This window comes from Phycodurus eques, chromosome 8 (assembly GCF_024500275.1).
Source record: "Phycodurus eques isolate BA_2022a chromosome 8, UOR_Pequ_1.1, whole genome shotgun sequence".
Taxonomy (NCBI): Eukaryota; Metazoa; Chordata; class Actinopteri; order Syngnathiformes; family Syngnathidae; genus Phycodurus; species Phycodurus eques.
The window spans coordinates 16,717,967-16,737,752 of NC_084532.1; the positions used below are offsets into that span (position 1 = coordinate 16,717,967).

General features: G+C 40.2%; 1 protein-coding gene across 1 annotated transcript; it reads right to left on the minus strand.

The window, feature by feature from the left end:
• Window positions 1-697: 697 nt before the first annotated feature.
• On the minus strand, window positions 698-17,719 carry si:ch73-61d6.3 (occludin). The gene is made up of 9 exons (XM_061684289.1): window positions 17,429-17,719; window positions 9,918-10,486; window positions 8,557-8,748; window positions 8,165-8,332; window positions 5,499-5,662; window positions 3,573-3,791; window positions 2,916-3,087; window positions 2,661-2,702; window positions 698-1,720 (listed from the first exon to the last, which is right to left on the minus strand). The coding sequence occupies exons 2-9, from the start codon at window positions 10,482-10,484 to the stop codon at window positions 1,619-1,621; spliced, it is 1,626 nt and encodes a 541-aa protein (XP_061540273.1). The 5' UTR covers window positions 10,485-10,486; window positions 17,429-17,719; the 3' UTR covers window positions 698-1,618.
• Window positions 17,720-19,786: the final 2,067 nt, after the last annotated feature.

Here is a 19,786-nt window from a genome sequence, read left to right on the forward strand (position 1 = left end):
AGGCGGGGCCCGGGATTGAACCCCACTCCTCAGAACTGTGAGGCTGACGCTCTAACCAGTCGGCCACCGTGCCGCTACCAGTTTGATACACACCCCTAAAATAACTAATTTTCTCACATTACCATTAACTAAACGTTAATAATAATAATCAATGATACTGATCTATGTGGCGGCACGATGGGCGACTGGTTAGCACATCTGCCTCACAGTTCTGAGGCCCTGGGTTCAAATCCGGCCTCCCCTGTGTGGAGTTTGCATGTTCTCCCCGTGCCTGCGTGGGCTTTCTCCAGGTACTCCAAAAACATGCATGGTAGGCTAATTGAAGACTCTAAATTCCCCCAAGGTGTGAATATGAGTCTGAATGGTGGTTTGTCCATATGTGCGCCGCGATTGGCTGGTGACCAGTTCAGGGTGTACCTCGCCCCGCAGTTAGCTGTGATAGGCTCCAGCATACCCGCGACCCTAGTGAGGATAAGCGGTACGGAAAATGGATGGATGGACTGATCTATGTGAAGACACTGAATACATTGATGATTCCTCACAATAATTATCACCAGTGATATACCACAGTGTCTCCTCACTGCTAAGCTAATTTTTGAACAGGCCGTGGTCCTTGGGGGCAACCTGGTCTCCAAAGGCACAATGTTGGTGATCTAGACTGATTTAATGAAACGTTCAGTTGACTCATTGTGAGCGAATGAGAAATGTTTATTATTTTATGAATTCAGTACTTTTTAGACTGTCAGTTACAAAGGTTTGCAATAGCTTAGAAAAATTCATACAAAAATAAATGGCTCACAAAAGGTTTATCAGATGACAACAATGTTCTTCGAAAACATAAACGTTTACAACAGATCACACTTGTCAAGCAATTTAAAAATACACAATTGATTGTAATATCCTGCATTAAGTTGAGCCATACATTACCAAACGTAATTGTTTTCATTGGCCTCGAAGTAACTTTATACAATTATTTGCATAGTTTATTGGTTAGAGACATTGTTCTTTTTACTAATATGCATAGGTATCAGAACATTTCGAATTACTATTTGTTTGAGAACAAGCGAATGCAGTCCAAAGATGGCATCAATAACCAAATAGATACAGTACTTTTTTTACAGTTGTTCCTTTGACTCCTGCAGTGCAAGAAAACACAAATCATCACTGAAATATTCATGGAGAATAAACAGATGTTGAGATTATTTACAGTACAAGTTGTCAAAAATCTCCCCTTTTTGGTCTCACTGAATCTGGCATTCAGCATCAAGTTAAAAAAATTTTTCAATGTACAATATGGAAAAATCATTGCCATAAATTTTTTTTAGAAGGTGACATGTTCTACACAATATTATTGTGCTTTTTCTGTTTTATGATGGGAAACCAGAAGAGTGTCCTGCTAGCTAAGTCATTTGTCTGCTTCCATATGTCGCCTTACATAAATGACTAGGGACTAAAATAGTATTCTAGATCATTGTTACTGTGTGCGAGCGTGTCCTTCTCTGTGCAGAGAACATTGGCAGTGTCTGTCCCAGTAAGCCAGTAACTGTGGTCCAAGCATAACAGAGAGTGAGAGAAGCTTTTTGGAGTGTTATCAGAGTGGTATCAAGATGGCGTAAGTCTATGAGTGGCTCTTGTCATAGTTCTTCACCATGCGCTTGATGTGGAACAGTTTGTGTCGCAGCCTCCGACACTCTTTCTTCTTCGACTGGTATTCTGGTGTCTGAAAAGTAACAGGAAAGTTGTTTTAATCGTTTTTGCTCAAGGGCATTCTCAACACCGCTTATCCTGATCAGGGTCACGGGGCGCTGGCGTCTATCCCAGTTGACTTCGGGCGAGAGGCAGACTACAACCTGAACTGGTCGCGAGTTAGGGCACATATGGACACGGACAACCATTCCCAGTCACATTCACCACTCAGTGGGAAGTGAACCCGCGATGCCCGCAACAAAGTCAGTCGAGTGTACCACTCCACCATCAGTGACTTGAGTTGAAACTAATGGATCCAAATGCATTGACGCTGTGGATGCCATGGGTATTCACAGGACGAAAAATTCACGGTGTGGCCATATTCATCCCCTGACTTCAACCCTATAGAGAACCTGTAATGCATCTTTTAAAGGAAGATTTATGAGGATGAATGGAAGTATACCTCAAAACGGCAACTCTGGGAGGAAAATATTGCATCCTCAAATGAGATGCAGACAGAAACTAGCCGTGGACTTGGAACTTCGATAGACGGGTTGTCAGGTGATGTCAAAGAGGGGCTCCTATGTGAACTTCATTTGACTGGATGACTTTTGTTTTAAATGAAAATGAATTATTTTAATGACCTCTTTGCAGCGCAGTTCTTCACAACCTATTTGTTGTGTTTCTGTGTAATTATTTGGAATACTATATTTTGAGTAATTTTGCACCAAATAATAGTTGTTATGGAAGCAAATATAATAGTTAATGATCAAAAACATTTTTACTGTGTAAATTGCATTGACTATCAAGGAAAATGTACAAAAATGTACAAAAACGTGAAAAATCTCTTATTGTTTATTATTCAAATACAGTGCTTGAATCTGCTATGTGCAAACAAATGTCTTTCCATTTAGGTATAAAGAACAATTATATCCAGACATTTCCACACTGTCAAATTAAAAGCAATTACTGACCCGCTTAAAGTCTTTCAGATGATTATATTCCTCTGCTACAGCCTGAGAGGGAAAAAAAAAAATACCTTTGTCATATTCACGGTGGTGTCACATCACATCACATGCTAGACACTGAACACATTTGTTACCATTAGCATTCAATCTTTCTTTAAGTAAAAATGTTACAAATACTGTATATCTGTTTATACATTTTGTTTGGTACTCTTCTGTCAATTTCCATCTAACCAATGAAATATTAATAATATTCTCTCTCACCTGGTATTTAGCAGAGGTGTCATCTACTGTGTCCAACTGCCTGCTGAGTTTGTTAAACTGATCGTTGACGTCGTCCATGTCTGCACACATGCGCTTGTACTCCCTTAGGTCAGCATCAAACTCTGACTTATAGTCGTGGCGTTGTTCATCAGATGTGATCTCAGGGTACATACTGGAAGGAAAGACAAAAGGCACTGTGGTTGAAAGGAAGACATTGTGGTCGTTTTGAAGAAAAAGGTGAGCGCCAACTGTCTATGGGATATCTATTTGAGGTCTATGCAAACGATAAATAATACTATGAACTGCTTTGTAGCTTAGGCTGAGTTTCCTCATGCACGAATACAACGGCATGCCTCACAAGATTAACTAATCCTCAAAACAGAATGACAAATATCCAGTGCAGCTTTTTGCTTGTGCAAGTGAAAAATAGTCATCTATATCCATCTGTTCCTCATAAAACAGATCTTTTGGCTGCAGTATGCTGTAAACAGATGTTTTTTCCCCCAAATCCAACCGTAATTTATTAAAAATCTGAGAATTAAGGCTTGGTCTGAGAGAGCAGCAAAATCTTTAATCTACATGATGTCCTCTTGTCGAAGGTCATCTGCACCTCTCTAATCCAGACTGTGTGACGTAAGCCTCCATCTTATATCTCACCTCTCCCACTCTTCCATATCGAGCTCATTGCCCGTCTCTCCTCCGGTAGTGTACTCGGTCTCATACTGAGACTCGTCCATATCAGGGTTACGTCTGCGCCGCTTGTTCCTGTTGGCAGAGGGTTTACGGCCCCCGCCAGTCTCTTCTGAAGGACTGGAGCTGGTCCTCCCACCGTGGGCGAACGCCTCTGATGGTTGGCAGGCGGTCCGCTCAGAGTACCTGTTGGGTTGACCACAAAAAAAAAGACTTAAGATTCGGGTTTGAGGCACAAAATCCAACATATGGACTCAATACTTTTTGGGGGGAACTCAAGCAAGATGGCGTTATTAATGTTTTTTCATTTCCTGAAAATGTGTTATTTTTGGAGGTGGGGATTTCCGCCCGACAGCGAAAATATACAGTAAAAAAATATGAGTAAATACTGCCACTTTATAGTGTACCACATTATTTCAGCTATGCAGCGAATTTGGTCTCCATTTCTGTCACTGACGATACACCAAGGCATGATGGTGGAGTATCGATTTTGGTGAGAAGAAAGGGGTGTTCCCAGGACAATTACCGTAATTTCTCATGTACAATGCGCATTACTCTATAATCGTAACCGTTAATAAATTACGGCTTCAATATTGTTATTGTAATGTTTTTATGCATCAACCTTGTAATGGCGGACGCAGTTGCAGCCTGAATCAAAGTATGAGATTTCGATGTGCCATCGTCAAAAATATCTGTGTCTATGGATTAATTCGCCTTTACCAATCATGTTTTCAAACTTGGTTGAAAAAAATGAAATAAAAAAAGCAAGTCTACAGTATTAAATCAGATTAATCAGATCTCAGCACTCTATTTTGCAAACAAACAAATAACTTTCAGATAGATTGAATTGGATAATTTATGCATGGACAATAGTTTAGATTTCTAAGTTTGTGAATGTACTTGTACGTATATACAGTATGTCTGGCATGCTATTTATATACAGTATTTATATTTCCTATATCCACTGTTGCTACTGAGATGATGGAAGTTAACCCATTATGGGACAAATAAAGGTTATTTTATCATACATTATCAATATTTATTATTAATAATAATGTACTTTAAACCCGACCCGCTTTTCAGAGGACATCTCCAGTGACGTATTAATTCATTTCCGGTTCAGAGGCTGTGAATTACTACGCATTTATATCGCCATACACATATGAATTGGCTTGTCATTTTGTTGTTCAAACGAGGTTTTTCTCTGCTATAACGCGGTTCCAGCCAGATCTATGTCACAAGTGTACTGTATCACCCAATCACTTATTTCAGAGTTTTGTGATTTCATGACACGTTAGCTTAGCACTGAGCATCATGCTTTTCCCTCTTTTCCGACTCACTCCTCGCCCGCCCTTCATGATAACGTCAACGGCAAGTGTAAGAAGCATGCTGAGAAGTGTAGTTTCTTCGCTACCATGGAGGCGATGATTAGTGACTTATATTGCGTTGACACCACACACAAAGACATAGGCAGTTGATTTAATGACATAGGCAGGAAACATACCCAATTTTGTGTGTTTGCGGGGGATTTGTATAGGGATCGAAACCCAGCAGTGGAATTATGCCAATAACATGAAGATGTTTATTTTGTGTTAGGCAATCACCAACTGTTAAATGTTAGAACTGTATCGTGATTGTAGCTTGCTGAAGTTGTTTTTCTGCATTAAGATAAAGAGTGAGAATGCAATATGTATTTGTCATTGTTGTAAAATGCCTACCAGAACAAAACTCAATAAACATGAGCGAAAAACAAGGGAAAGATAATCCCACAATGGCTCAAAGGTCAGAGGCACAGCGTGGGTCGGGCAATATGTTTTTTGTTTTTTTTTAAACGGAGTAGACTTTGCATGATAAGTCACATGTTTCCAGAGAGATGTTGAGCAATGGACCCACTCTTTGTTGTCGTAGGTGTCCCCATTGAGAGAGCTGCCGTCCACCTTGTCTGGGGGATAGGAGATGACACTGTTTGCTGAGGCATTGAGCAGACCACCTCCTTTCTCTGACACCAGAAGGGTTGGGGCATCCTGAACACTTCGGCTTTCCTCCACATTGTTCACCTACGCAGGAAGGAAAAACAGACGCAACATAAACAACCCATTCCCAAAGACTGTGAACCGACCTTTCTTTTCTAACTGACATCCTGCTTGAAACACATATGCACCACTCTAGCATATATAATTAATAACTCTTATCTTGGTACAACTCTTACATTTAACACCCACTAAGACAGTTCTACTTCTTACCAACAACAGTGTGGCCTTAACTTTGGACCGCTTAGTGTATGTGTAAATACTGTATTTACTTTTAAAAGAGAAGGATATACTATTGTAGCCCCAAAAACCCTCACAATTTTGGTAATTAGTGCTTCATGTTGTTTGAGAGAGCACTCAGGCATAATTAAAATTATATATTTCCCAAAGGGCCAAAGCAGAAGCAGATATCAGTGCAGCCCCCAAAAATAATAATAACAGTCTGTGGAGTACAGCTTCCCACCTTACAGCTGCATGAGATTCCTATTTGAAGGGCGCAGCTCTTGCAAAAATCCCAAAAATTCCCTCCGACTGAGCAGAACTAAACAAAGGCTACCATGACTGTAACTGCAAGAACAGTCAAAAAAATGTCTGATAATTGAACGTGGTGAAATAAAGAAAGCAAAAATGAAAAACCATCTCCAGTATGTAGCTGTTAATAGAAACAAATGCCAAGAATGGAGGTAGACCAAAAGAAAACATGCAGACGACAGAGTGATAGACATATTAGTGGCTGAAAAAAAGTAATTTAGAGAAGGACAGAAGTATTTTTTGAAACACTTGGACATTTAAAAAATGACAATTCAATTAAAAAGATCACATTGTGTCATTCGAGTCATGTCATAATGCATCAACACGTACAATATGCAAACCAAAGCAAAGTGCAAACCAGAAATTAAACTTCACCAAAAACTGTATGTTGCCCTTCTGACTACAATACTACATTTTGACATTTTAATATAAGTTGGAGACCAGCCCCATGTATGTGGCATTCTACAGCATGCAATACCTCTGTATTACCAACACACTGACAGCACTAATGGCCTCATGAATTAAACACAATGGAGCCCAAGCTGAGAAGAATGAGGCCAGTGTGTGAGGTCATCCTCAAGGAGCTGGTCCAGTGTCAAACCAAGCCTGATGACTCATTGAGTGACACTGCTATGCACGTGGTGCAATAACTATGAAAGAAGATACAGTATATAGATAACCATCTAAAAAAATAGCTCACCACACCTTTGTGTTCGGGTATTTCCTTCGATGATGATATAAGCTGTGCTGTGGCAATAAATGAGTCCTTTTCCTTTTGAGTCGTTTCTTAGACAGCCAAGGTAGACATATCCTAAATCCTAAATATGTTATATGTGAAAATGACATACGGGCATTTATAACCTATGCTACAGTGATAAACACTGGTGGAAAGCAGTACTGTTAAGTAGTTAAATCAAACTATGATCATTCTTAGGACTTTTTAAATGGGAACACCAGCTGTCGTTTCTCCATTTTTCTCCAGAGAAACAACAACTTTCTACACTTTTCATCCTATTCGACCTGAAATGCAGTGTCAAGGCATACCGTTTCGCACTCAATGTCATTCAAACTAAGGAGCACATTACTTAAATAGTGGCAGATCAAGTCAATAATGAATCCCCATTTCAGGTATGACTCTCTTATGAGTGTTGTTGACATTTATAAAACTCTGTAGAAACCACCTGCCTGCTTACTATCTTCACAGGTAGTTAATAATTAATGTGAATGAAACTAGGTAGTAGACCATGAACAAACATTCACTGACCGCTATCAGCCATGAGACTGAACAAAGTCACTCCATCAGAGGTAACACACTGACACTGATACACCAATCTGCATTTCAACTCACAACAGGCATGAAAATGTTGCAAAGCAGAACTCTAATCTTCACTATGTTCTGCCTCGCCAGTCAACTCAATTATCTTATAAATGATGACGACTTAGGATGAATGACTACCACAACCCATGAGATACCTACTTACTCACTTTGCATTTAAAACTTGGAGGAGACTAATCCCTCACATACAGCAAATTAACACTTTGGCCCGCGTAATCGCAGCGATCCGTGCGTGAGTGGAGGATTGTCACTTCTCTGGCCCCGGTGTGGCAACAGACAATATGAGCGGTTATATAGAATGAGCTGGCGATAACCACTCGTGATTTAAATATGTCAACGGAGCTTCTTATCTGTCTGCCTGTGCCCCGGTCAAACTCTCCAAAATTGTGTTAGACCAGTGGTCATGCGCCCTGCTGCAGATGTGCTTTCTACGGAAATCGAGCATTGAGGAGCAAATGTCATTGAATTTTCATGAGTTTATCTACTAGCCACAACAAAACAAGTAATGGAATATTTCATCAAGGCTGGCTTTAAATCCCTGACCCCATTCCCTTGACTACAGACAGAGATGTTAAGAAATCTGGATCAGTTAAGGTCAAATGTGATTGGTTTTCATCGGTGCAACGTTATGCAATGGTGACCACCAAACTCTTGTCTCTTACCCACTCCTCTACATCTCTGCCCTCTGATGCCTTCCCGCCAACCAGAGGTCCATCCCAGAAGATATTTGGTTTTCCATAGCGCCAGATCTTGCCTCTAGTTTTGTGTGCATAGAAAGCGGCGACAGCCAGGGCGATGACAATCAGGAATCCACACACCATGGCGACTCCCTACAGAATCAAGGAAATGGAAGTCAAATATGAAAGGGGTCAAAGATAAGATGTACCACAAAGACAGTTCGTTCTGGTATAAGTCTACAAATACATACAAAATATCACTAGCTTTGTCTCTGTGTATGAGGAATAAGTAGCAAAACAGTTGAGAACAAAAGACGATCACAAACAGATGATCAAAGCCAATCCAGTCTGCAACCATAATATGAGGGAAAAAAAACCTCTTGAGGGTCCACAAAGCAGTAATGATAGAGGTATTGGTTGTATATGGGGAAGCCTCCCACTCCTCCCATCTGCGAATAGCCTGTCTGATAGAGGTTCTGGCACATCATGAGCATGGGGTTGTACATCATATTGGATGATCCTTGGGCCATGGGGTTTACTCCAACTATATACACAATGTTTATGATACCCTGTAACATACAAATTTGACTATTACTCTTTGCTTAACACTCATGGATCGATCTCAAACATCCACATCTCATAAAGCTTTTAATTGTATTTGGACATTTGTTGCATTTCATTGTATTATCATTGTTACAAATACTGTGGAAGATTAAACTTAGGACATGAAGATCACCTCAGTAAAACTCTCTGAATGGAACATCAAGACAATGTACTCTAAAACAACTTGGTTAAGACTTGTAAACATGTTCAAGCCTTGTCAATTCTATTAATAGTTACGTCAATATGCTTTCCATATGGAGCAGGTTTAAAAAAAACCTTGAAAAAGTGACTTAGTTACTTTAATGATTACTTGAGCTTAATTACTTGATTTCAAAAGTAACTAAGTTAGAAAAATGTTACTTTTTAGTTACTTTCAGCAGTCAAGTGGCAGGAATAGCACTTATCCACAGTACAAAAAAGCACACAAAAAACCAGGGAGAAACCTTGAACAGAAACAAGATGTGTGTGCGGTTTTCATTATTTCACTGTGTAGTTTAGATTAATTAATAAATCAAATAGAATATACAACCTAATAATTTCATCACTGATCATTACAGTAGATTTCTTGCATTTTGCTTCGTTGTAATAAAAACAAGAGTCTGTTTTGGGAATATTTGCCACTCCGCAGTCAGTGTTGTTTCCATTGTTCTACAAACCTCAATTTCATTGAATTTGGGACGTTGTGTAAAACGTAACTAAAAACAGAAAACAAAGATTGGCAAATCCTTTTCAACCTATATGTAACTGAATACACTACTAAGACACGATATTTAATGTTCAAACTGATAAACATTGTTTTTTTTTTGCAACATATTCATTTTTATTCATTTTGAATTTGATGCCTGCAGCACATTAAATATCTTGTCTTTGTAGTGTATTCAATTGAATATAGGTTGAAAACCATTTGCAAATCGTGTTCTGTTTTTATTTCTGTTTTACACGTCTCAACGTCATTGGAATTGGGGTTTGTACAAACTAAATACAAATGTGAGGTCTGTCAATTACTAACAAACAAAACAGTTACCTTAATTATAACACGCTAACCAAGGTTTATACATATGCATTAGATACAAATTCAGTCTTGTTTTTGTTACACATGGTAGTTGGAGTACCTGAATGTGTGACTGACTCTTACCTGAAGCACAGCCATGATGACACTGGCGATCAGGAGGGCCAGAAAGTACTTCCTGCTGCGGATGGCGGAGGCTTTAGAGAAACTGGCAATGAAGAAAGCCAGTGTCCCAATGAAGTTAATGGCCGCCATGGCAATCATTGCTGTTTTGGCTGAATAGGGGGAAATGTAGGAACCCTGGTAGTTACCATATCCTCCATAACTGCCATAGCCACCATATCCTGAGCCATAGCTGCCTCCGCCATATCCACCACCGTAGCCAGATCCATAGCCATAGCCTATTCCCATGCCATTCGCGTACTGCATGTCCCACATGAGAGTGGAGGCCACGCAGGCGAATATGGCCACACACAGCACGATGACAACAGCCATCATAGCCTTGACGATCCCTGGAGGTGACAACCATTTGTAGAAGTGCTGCGGTTTGTCCTCAATGTAGTAAGAGCCTGGTGGAGGAGGGTAAGCGTTGTAATCACTCAGAGGAGCATGGACGCTGCCTGGTGCTCCAAACCCATTGTTGGATGGTGGGGTGTACACAGGCGGACTATCATAGGGCTGTTTGTCAAACATCTCTACAAATGTCAAGAAACAGAAAAAAGTAAGAGATTAAAGAGAAGCAATTCAAATGCTTGTGTGAGTGCCGAAGAGCAGAGAGCATTGATAAGAGTTATGCTGGAGTTCACGGTTATTATGAGAAGATGGGTGTGACTGTCCATCGTAATGAGGCTTAGTAAGAGAACAGTAAATAATTGGCTGTCTGTGATGACTGTAGATACTTGGTGAACTCTGTTACCGAAGTATGGTTGTTCTGCGTGCACAGAAAAATAATGGAGGAATGCGTTAGTGGTGGGACAGAAATCTCAAACTTGCTCTTCAACGTCTTCATTATAATTAACAAGAAAGTGGGGTAACATAAAAGAGAGTGACAACACAAAATGGACACTTACATGTGTAATTTACAGCATAATCTACAGGTTAGTCCTTAATAAATTAATCAACTTTAAACAACTGTCCAAAATACATGCATACAAATCAGGGCAGAAAGTACTTCATACATACTGTATCTTAACACGATCGTAGTCTTCAGCTGGAGTAGATGATGTTTATTGGCGGCATAAAGTGTTTTTATGATCTTGTCATGAACTAGTTCAGACCTGCTTTCTGTTATTATCAGAAAAAAATTAACTATGAGTGGAATGACCTCAGCTTTGAAGGCCTTTCACAGAGCAAAATCCGAACCAGTGTGGAGATGTCTGTACCAGGGCAGACAGGGAGCTCAGCCAAACAATACTTTCATTTTTTGAGTCTTCACGGGCAGTTAGAGTCTTTCTGCTGCCCTTGCAATGTTCAGGCCTTGAACAGTTCATACAGTCCCCTCTAAAAGTATTGGAACGGCAAGGTCAATTTGTTTTTGTTGTATACGGAAGACATTTGGGTTTCAGATCAAAAGATGAATATGAGACAAAAGTTCCGAATTCCAGCTTTTATTTCATGGTATTTACATCTAGATGTGGTAAACAACTCGGGACAGAGCACTTTTTGTTTGAGGCCACCCACTTTTCAAGTGACCAAAAGTATTGGAACAGAACAATTAAATTAACTTAAAGTGAATAACATTTAACATTTGGTGGCATAACCCTTACTTGTAATAACTGCATCAACCCTGCGAACCATTGAAATCACCAGACTGTGGCATTCTTCATTTGAAATGATTTTCCAGGCCTTTAAAGCAGCCTCTTTCAGTTCTTGTTTTATTTCTGGGGGTTTTCTCCCTTCAGTCTCCTCTTCAGGATGCTCTATTCGGTTAAGGTCCGGTATTTGACCTTCCACTTTTTTCCCCTGATGAAGTCCTTTGTTGTGTTGGCAGTGTGTTTTGGGTCATTGTCCTGTTTCATGATGAAACGTCTCCCGATTAGTTTGGCACACCAATTAGTTTTGTAGAATTCAAAATTAATTCTGCTGCTACTGTCATGGTCTATGTTTTGGTTTAGGTTGCGTTTGGTTTTGTTTCATGTTTTCCTGTGTTTCACGTTTTTCATGTCTTGTGTGCTCATTTAGTTATTGTGTCCACCTGTTCTCATCAACCTTCTACCTTGTGTCAACCAATCAGCTCCCTCCAGCCACTCGTGTCTTGTCCAGGTGTTCCTCGTTGCCTCGTCAAGCTGTTCGTATTTAGTTCCCTGGTTTCTTTCACTTGTCGGTTCATTGTCAGGTGTCACTGTCTCTGTCGGTGTCACATCATAGTTGCCAGTTGTCGCTCAGTTATTTCACCAGTCATGTTTTTTCCCCCCCAGTTTTAGGTTTATTCAAGTGTTTCTTTGTTACTTTGGTTATCAGTTGTGTGACTTAGTTTGATTGTTCCATGTTCGCCTTTTTTTGGAAATTAAATATCATTTTTTGAGACTCCTGCCTTGCCTCCCTGCTTCCCTGCACGTGTCCTTCACGTTTTTGCCTTGCCTTCAAAAACCCTAACCGTGACAAGCTACGGATGCACAGTGTATGACTGGTAAGCACATCTGCCTCATAGTTCTGAGGACTGTGGTTCAAATCCCAGGCCCACCTGTGTGGATTTTGCATGTTTTCCCCGTGCCAGTGTGGGTTTTCTCCAGGTACTCCGGTTTCCTCCATCCATCCATTTTCCGTACCGCTTATTCTCATGTGGGTTGCGGGCATGTTGGAGTCTATCCCAGCTATCTTCGGGCGAGAGGCGCGGTACACCCTGAACTGGTTGCCAGCCAATCGCAGGGCACATAGAAACAAACAACCATTCGTATTCACATTCACACCTATGGGCAATTTAGAGTCTTCAATTAACCTACCACGCTGGTTTTTGGGATGTGGGAGGAAACCGGAGCACCCGGAGAAAACCCACACAGGCACGGGGAAAACGTGCAAACTTCACACAGGCGAGGCAGGATTTGAACCCGGGTCCTCCGAACTGTGAGGCAGACATGCTAACCAGTCGTCCACCGTGCCACCTCCGGTTTCCTCCCATATCCCAAAAACATGTATGGTAGGTTCATTGAAGACTCTAAATTGTCCATAGGTGTGATTGTGAGTGTGAATGGTTGTTTGTTTATGTGTCCTGCGATTGGCTGGCGACCTGTTCAGGCTGTACCTCTCGCCTGAAGATAGCTGGGAAAGGCTCCAGCACGCCCACGACCCTAGTGAGGATAAGCGGTACAGAAAGTGGATGGATGGATGGATTCTGCTGCTACCATCATGAGTTACATCATCAATAAAAACTAGTGAGCCTGTTCCAGAAGCAGCCATGCAAGCCCAAGCTATGACATTAACTCCACACATGCTTCACCGATGAGCTTGTTTGTTTTGGATCATAAGCAGATACTTTCTTTCTCCATACTTTGGCCTTTTCATCACTTTGTTAGAGGTTAATCTTGGTCTCATCAGTCCATAAGACTTCCAAAACATTTGTGGCTCATCTCTGTACTTTGCAAAATACAATCCGGCCTTCTGATTCTTTTTGCTGATGAGTGGTTTGCATCTCGTAGTATGGCCTGTATATTTCTTCTCTCGAAGTCTTCATCGAACAGTGGATTGTGATACCTTAACCCCTGCCCTTTGGGGGTTGGCAGTGATGTCACTGACTGTGATCTTTTGGTACTTCTTCACAGCTCTCGCAATGTTATCAACTGCTTTTGATACCCATGGCCGGCCTGTTCGATGTCTGTTGCTCAATACACCAGTCATTTCTTTCTTTTTCAGAACATTCCAAATTGTTATACTGGCTATGCCCATTGTTTGTGCAATAGCTCTGATTGATTTTCCCTCTTCTCCCAGCTTCAAAATAGTTTGCTTTCCTCACATAGACAGCTCTCTGGTCTTCATGTTTGCTTAACAGCAAATGCAGTTTTCACAGGTGAAACCCAAGCCAAAAACAAGCACTATCTAATGTTTAAGCAATCAATTGAAAAGGCAACACCTGAGCAACTAGACACACCCATCAGTCACATGTTCCAATACTTTTGCTTACTTGAAAAGTAGGTGGCTTAAAACAAAAAGTGCTCTGTCCTGAGTTGTTTGACGTATCTAGATGTAAATACCATGAAATAAAAGCTGGAATTCCGAACCTTTGTCTCATATTCATCTTTTGATCTGAAACCCAAATGTCTTCAGTATACAACAGAAACAAAGCAATTGACCTTGCCATTCCAATACTTTTGGAGGGGACTGTATGTCCTGCTCTCAACACATTTTGTTTTTCTTCTATATAAAAAAAAATAATAATAATCTTACAAGGGAGCAAGGCCCCAACTCAACAATAGCCACCAAGACCTTCAGGCAGAAGACCGAGTGAAGCTTCTGAAATGAGAACGTTAGAGTATCCAATTTGCCAAATGTAATCTCAGCCAAACTAGTCTTTAAACCCGCAAGGGAAACACTTGCAGTATTGAAGTGGAAAATACAAAGTAATGTGCCCTTGTCTGTCACTGTAAACACAACCCCATTCAGTGGTTGAGACATTGAAAGATGTGCTCTCTGGCTGTGCTCACAGCCTACACAACCATAACTCTTCTCTCTCTATGGGACAGAGGAGGTCTCGCCTCAGAGCCTCTATCCCAGACACCCTTCTATCATTCCCTCCTTCATTCCTCTGTGTCCTTGCAACCGCCAACATTCCCCCTGTCCTTACTGCCTGCCTTTGTTTGGGGAACAGGAGGGGCAAAAATCAGGCCTTCTCCTCACAGGAATAGCGTTGTCATGGAGTTAGGATTTTAAAAAAAAAAGAAAAAAAAAGAAGAAAATTGGGGCACTGTCCTGGGAGAACCAAACAACAGCTCCTCTGTGTGTCCCAAGTCCTATGAAAGAGTCAAAAAGAAGGGAATGCAGGTGTATGCAGGTTTTGCAAAGTGGTTTCCCTTCATCACTGGCCACTGAGTCTTTTTTGCAAAGATAACTGAATAAAAACTAGGTGTGGGACGGCCCAGGTAACACGGTTTGGTAAATTTTCTGTACTTATTTTGCATGCTTTGTTGACAGCGCTGACTTGTGAGCGGAGATGTAGACGGAGAGCTTTGCTAGTGACGTAGATAAGCTTGAGAAATTCACAGGACCTAATTTTAGGCCTCTCAGCAGAAAAACTCAAGGATGTGTGGATGATTTTAAATTTATATTCCACATGTTTACTGAGGCACCATAGAGACAATATTACGTCACAAATACTAGAAAAAAATGGTTTGGCAAAATACGGGAACTTCCAAAATATTCATCATTGTAATTTCTTCAGAGGTAGAAGTGGGCAAAACGAGAGATGTCCACATATATTTTGGTGATGATTGATGATAGTTAAGCGACGTTGAGCTTTTTCTGTATAGTGAACTGCAACGGAGAGGAAAGCGCTTACCGTCCATGAAATCCTAAATATTTGGCTGATGGCTTGACTATTTTTGGAGGCTCTATATGGGCATAAGTAGAGATGTCTCCATAAATTTAGTGATGATAGATTGCAGTTTTCGAACGTTAAGCAACATTAAGCTTTTTTACAAATTTCAGTCTCTTAACTCCTCAGCTTGTGCTACTGGACGTGTTTTACATTTTACAACGTCCATGAACTGCAATAGCCGGAGACAGATACAACTGTGAGTTGGTGAACGTGCAACACTGATCGGATATTGCCTCGCGGGATACGTTGCAGTTGTTGAGTCTGCCTGGGCAGGCACGCATACGCACACATACAGTTTTAATTCAAAGTGAATTGCAAAATGTGAAAACCCCAGTCCATAAGCACGCATTGTCCCATGCAGAATGTATCAAACAAGTACTGTTGCAGCCTTAATGAAAACTACCACATGCATGACAACTGCCCACTGAGGGCTTATTTGTTGGACCTTACAAAGCTGGTACCTGTACTATAGAAAAATGAATATAAATATTCATATAAATATGAAAAAAATATGTATTTTTCAGCTCTGGTCTGCTCACAGTTCAGAGGTTCGGGGGTCGAGTCTTGTATCTGGCCTTCCTGTGTGGAGTTTGCATTTCCTCTGGCTGCCTCCCACATTCTAAAAGATGCATGTTAGGTTAACTGAAGACTGAATACTCCACAGGTGTGAATGTGAGTATGAATAGTGGTTTGTTTTTAAATGCCATGCAATCAGTTGGCAACCAGTCCGGGGTGTAAACCGCCTCTTACCCAAAGTCAATAGGGATAGGCTCCAGCACTATACAAAATGGATGGCTGTGTTTATAATCATAGAGCTACAAGGAAGATGTGATTATTGTTATAGGTCAACCAAACTGCAATGAGCTTGCTGTGTTATTTTCCAAAGAACAGAAGGCTAGTTGACATGTTGCACCAAATTCCACAAAGACTGTGGATCATTAAGTATTGGTGTGGAAAGAGAGTCATCACAACAAGAACACTGGCCCAAGTGGTAGGAACCCACCAGGTTCATATGCTGCCACCGATGGAATTTCACTCATACAGTCACATGTCTTCGGTCTGTCAAAAACAGTTAGGCCCCTGCCTCGCGTGGCCTGGGATCTACTGGCATAACCCCAGGACTTAATTAACACCCATCGAAACACATCACAGAAAATCCTACCATGGCATTTGTTGAATGCCTAAAATCATCACTTGACACATCGATGTACAGAATCCCCACTACAATTGAGCAAATTGACTTTATTATACCTATATAAATATGTATGTATAAAGGATGAAGTAAACTGAAAAAATAACTATGGAAAAGGACATCAAAGATATTTATATTACACCAAATGGTTTTGTAATTCATTGCATCGTTGCACCAAAAGCAATGCACCCAAACATTGCATTTCTGGTTGAACTGTGTCGTTGTTGATAGTGAATTGCACTGCTTGATAGACGGAGGTGTAGCCTAAGAATTGCATTCACTCCATATCACTGAAGTAAGTATCAGCACATTTCTTTTATGAGGGTTACATAGCATCTAGGAAATAAATATAGCTCAGGTGTACCTTGGGCGTGAGCATTACACTAATGTTATTCTGCAAAACAGATTAGGAATGGAACATCGTCATATCATCATCATCACACAATTTAAGACTTGTTCGAGTTACTTTTTTTTTTTTTTTTTTTTAGTGCAAACATTGATTTCTAAATATATTTTTATGAAAGAGGATCAATAGTGAGGTCATGGACCGAAAATGATGATAAAGTCTTAGCGTTGGGGGAGCCGTCAGAACACTATCATGCATGAACCGGCGTTATTGTCCTGAGCATTCAGCAGGTCAACTTCTGAATGAATCGCGATTACTGGTCACCTATTGGCAGTACTGCAAATTCATGTTGATGGATAAAATGATAGAACTGCTACATATGCACTAACACTTGAGTCCATAGAATTATGTACCACAACTAGAGGAAATGGCAGGATGACAATCTAATCTACTTGACCAAATTGATTACCTTTTGTACGCGAAAAGCCCGAAGTGACATTAAACAGCTTAAATAAGGTCTTAAAAGGGGTCGTTTAAAGCGCCATTCGACACCTTTTTAGTGTAGAGCTTACCTGAGGACCACTGTGAGACAAAAACTCCAGTCCTCCTCGTTTCCAGTCAAAATACTTCCAAGTTAGAACTATGGCCAAAAATGAGGATAATTACTTTTTGTTACGATATCTTTGCAGCGAATTTCTTGATATTAAGGTCGTTTAAAGTAAGGTGGGAAAAGTATTTCTCCACTTAGGACGCTGGTATGAGTCTCGGTCAGCAGCCTGAAGCCAAGTGCCGCTCGATGGTCCAGCAGGTCCGCGGTGATGAGGCCGGCCGCACAACACCCGCAACACTGTATGTGTTCCAGCGCCAGGGGTCAGCCTCGGTACACGAGTTTACGACACTGCCCCTTATTCATTCAAAATAAAGCTTATTCGGTATGGTGCGCCCATTACCCTGGACAATTAATATACATATTACGATAAAAATAGATAATTTCAGTATTTGTTAATAATACATTGTCCTCATGCACTAGCTACAATATTAGGTACAGCTGCAAGATCCAATGAGATCTACATTGCATTGCACTGCATCATACTGAGATGTTTTAAACGTTGGTTACCTAATTTAGGCAGAGTTGGCAAAAGTACTAACACACTGGGGGAAGAGGTATAGATACTCGAGTAAAAAAAAGAAAGAAAAAAAAGAAGGTAACAGTATTGATTCAACTCCTGTACTTGACTGCAAAAGGTGCATTCTGAGATGTCCTTAAGTATTAAAAAAAAAAAAGGAAAAAGTAAGAGTTGTTAGTTTTGTACAATGCCTAATTTGATAACTTGGCACAATGAAAAAAAGTTGCCATCTCCAGGGGCGGCCAAGGAGTTAACAGGGGGCAGGGGGAGCCAGTCCGCCGGCAACACAAATTCCATGTAACCCCGATGATTAAAAAAAAAATATATATATACATATATATATAATGCTCTTTTGGACCATACTTAATGGAGTAGTTAATAACCTTAAAACCTAAAACTACTCAGATAAACAAAGACAAAAGGAACAGAGTAAGGACCACAGATAATTATACACTGGAGACTATGTGAGTCCCAGGAAGCACAAGTCACGGAAACAATGAGTCCAACCCGGGAACAATGAGTCCCTGCAATTTATCATCACGGAATACAGACAGTAATCCTCCACTATATCACTGTTCTTGCTTCGCGGTCCTGCTATATTGCAGATTTTTATTACAGGCGTTACTCTATTTTCTACACTGTTTGTACAATATTTTTATGTTATTCATTGCTCTTGTTCTCTCTCAGTATATGTGTTTAGGTCTGTCATGATAGCACATTTTTGAGGTGATATATTTTCCCAATAACTATTATGACAAACAATAGTATCGCTGACGTTTTTATGCCACTCATATTAGCGCATAATAATTCAAGTACATCCTTTTTACACAAACAGAGGAAGTATCTTTTCAGCATTAACCACAAAAAAGAAAAAAACATCTATGCATTGTTACACTGTATGTAAATATATGCAAAAAAAAAAGGTTACTTACTGTGTTTGCGTCTGTGTGTGTTGTCACAAAGTCAGCCAAGCCTATTGTTTTCAATTGACAAAAATGGAAAGATAATTTCCCTTTGAGGGGTTAACAATGGAATCAAAATCAAATTTTTTAATCAAAGCTGCTGTCACCAGGTACTTGATGGGTGGAAGCATCAATGAATCGGTCTATTTTTAAGGGTGGCAAATCTGTCTGTCACTCTGTTTTTACTCAGATGAAGTGTTTTTTTTTTTTTCAATTGACAGTGTAAGAATGAATTCTTCTCCTTCAAGAAACATTGAAACAATTAATAACTTATCAATATGAAGGCCAATGACAAGACTGACTCACAACACAATTGTTTGCTCCCAGATACTTTTGAAGTTGCAGATATATTCTGGGTGCATGTGACTAAAATGGTTGGAGAAAAAGATTACTCAATTACTTTTAAATTAAATAAAGTAGTAGTTTTGTAAATGATGGGATAGGTTAATATGGCTTGTATTTCTCCCTTGCCTCTCCACTTTATAATCATTGCTCTCCTAAATAAAATTTCAAGTTAAAGGCTGATACTATGCACCTTGACTGAAATGTTTCATATATCCATACAGAGTTCAATATGATTCTTGGACTGCATCACAAATGGCTTTATACTGTGAAATCCTGTAGACTCATATTTCCAGTAGATACAACTCCCTTGTTACTTAACTGTCCTAATTCTACAGTTCAATATGGGTGGAATGATTATGATGATTATCCACTGATGACAACTATAGGTGAATGAGTTCAGCTTCTGTTTCATGATGTGAATTCGTGCATAAATTTCACTCTACAACCCCTTTCATCTTTATGTAAACACCCAGGCAACTGTTTTGGGGTTTTTCAT

Excerpts from the sequence above, each read along its gene's own strand:
- si:ch73-61d6.3 (XM_061684289.1), bottom strand. The coding sequence starts at position 10,484 with ATGTTTGACAAACAGCCCTATGATAGTCCGCCTGTGTACACCCCACCA. Across the intron at positions 8,749-9,917 it reads TCATCATGGCTGTGCTTCAG|GGTATCATAAACATTGTGTA; the intron begins GTAAGAGTCAGT and ends TGTATGTTACAG. Across the intron at positions 5,663-8,164 it reads GCAGAGATGTAGAGGAGTGG|GTGAACAATGTGGAGGAAAG; the intron begins GTAAGAGACAAG and ends CTTCCTGCGTAG.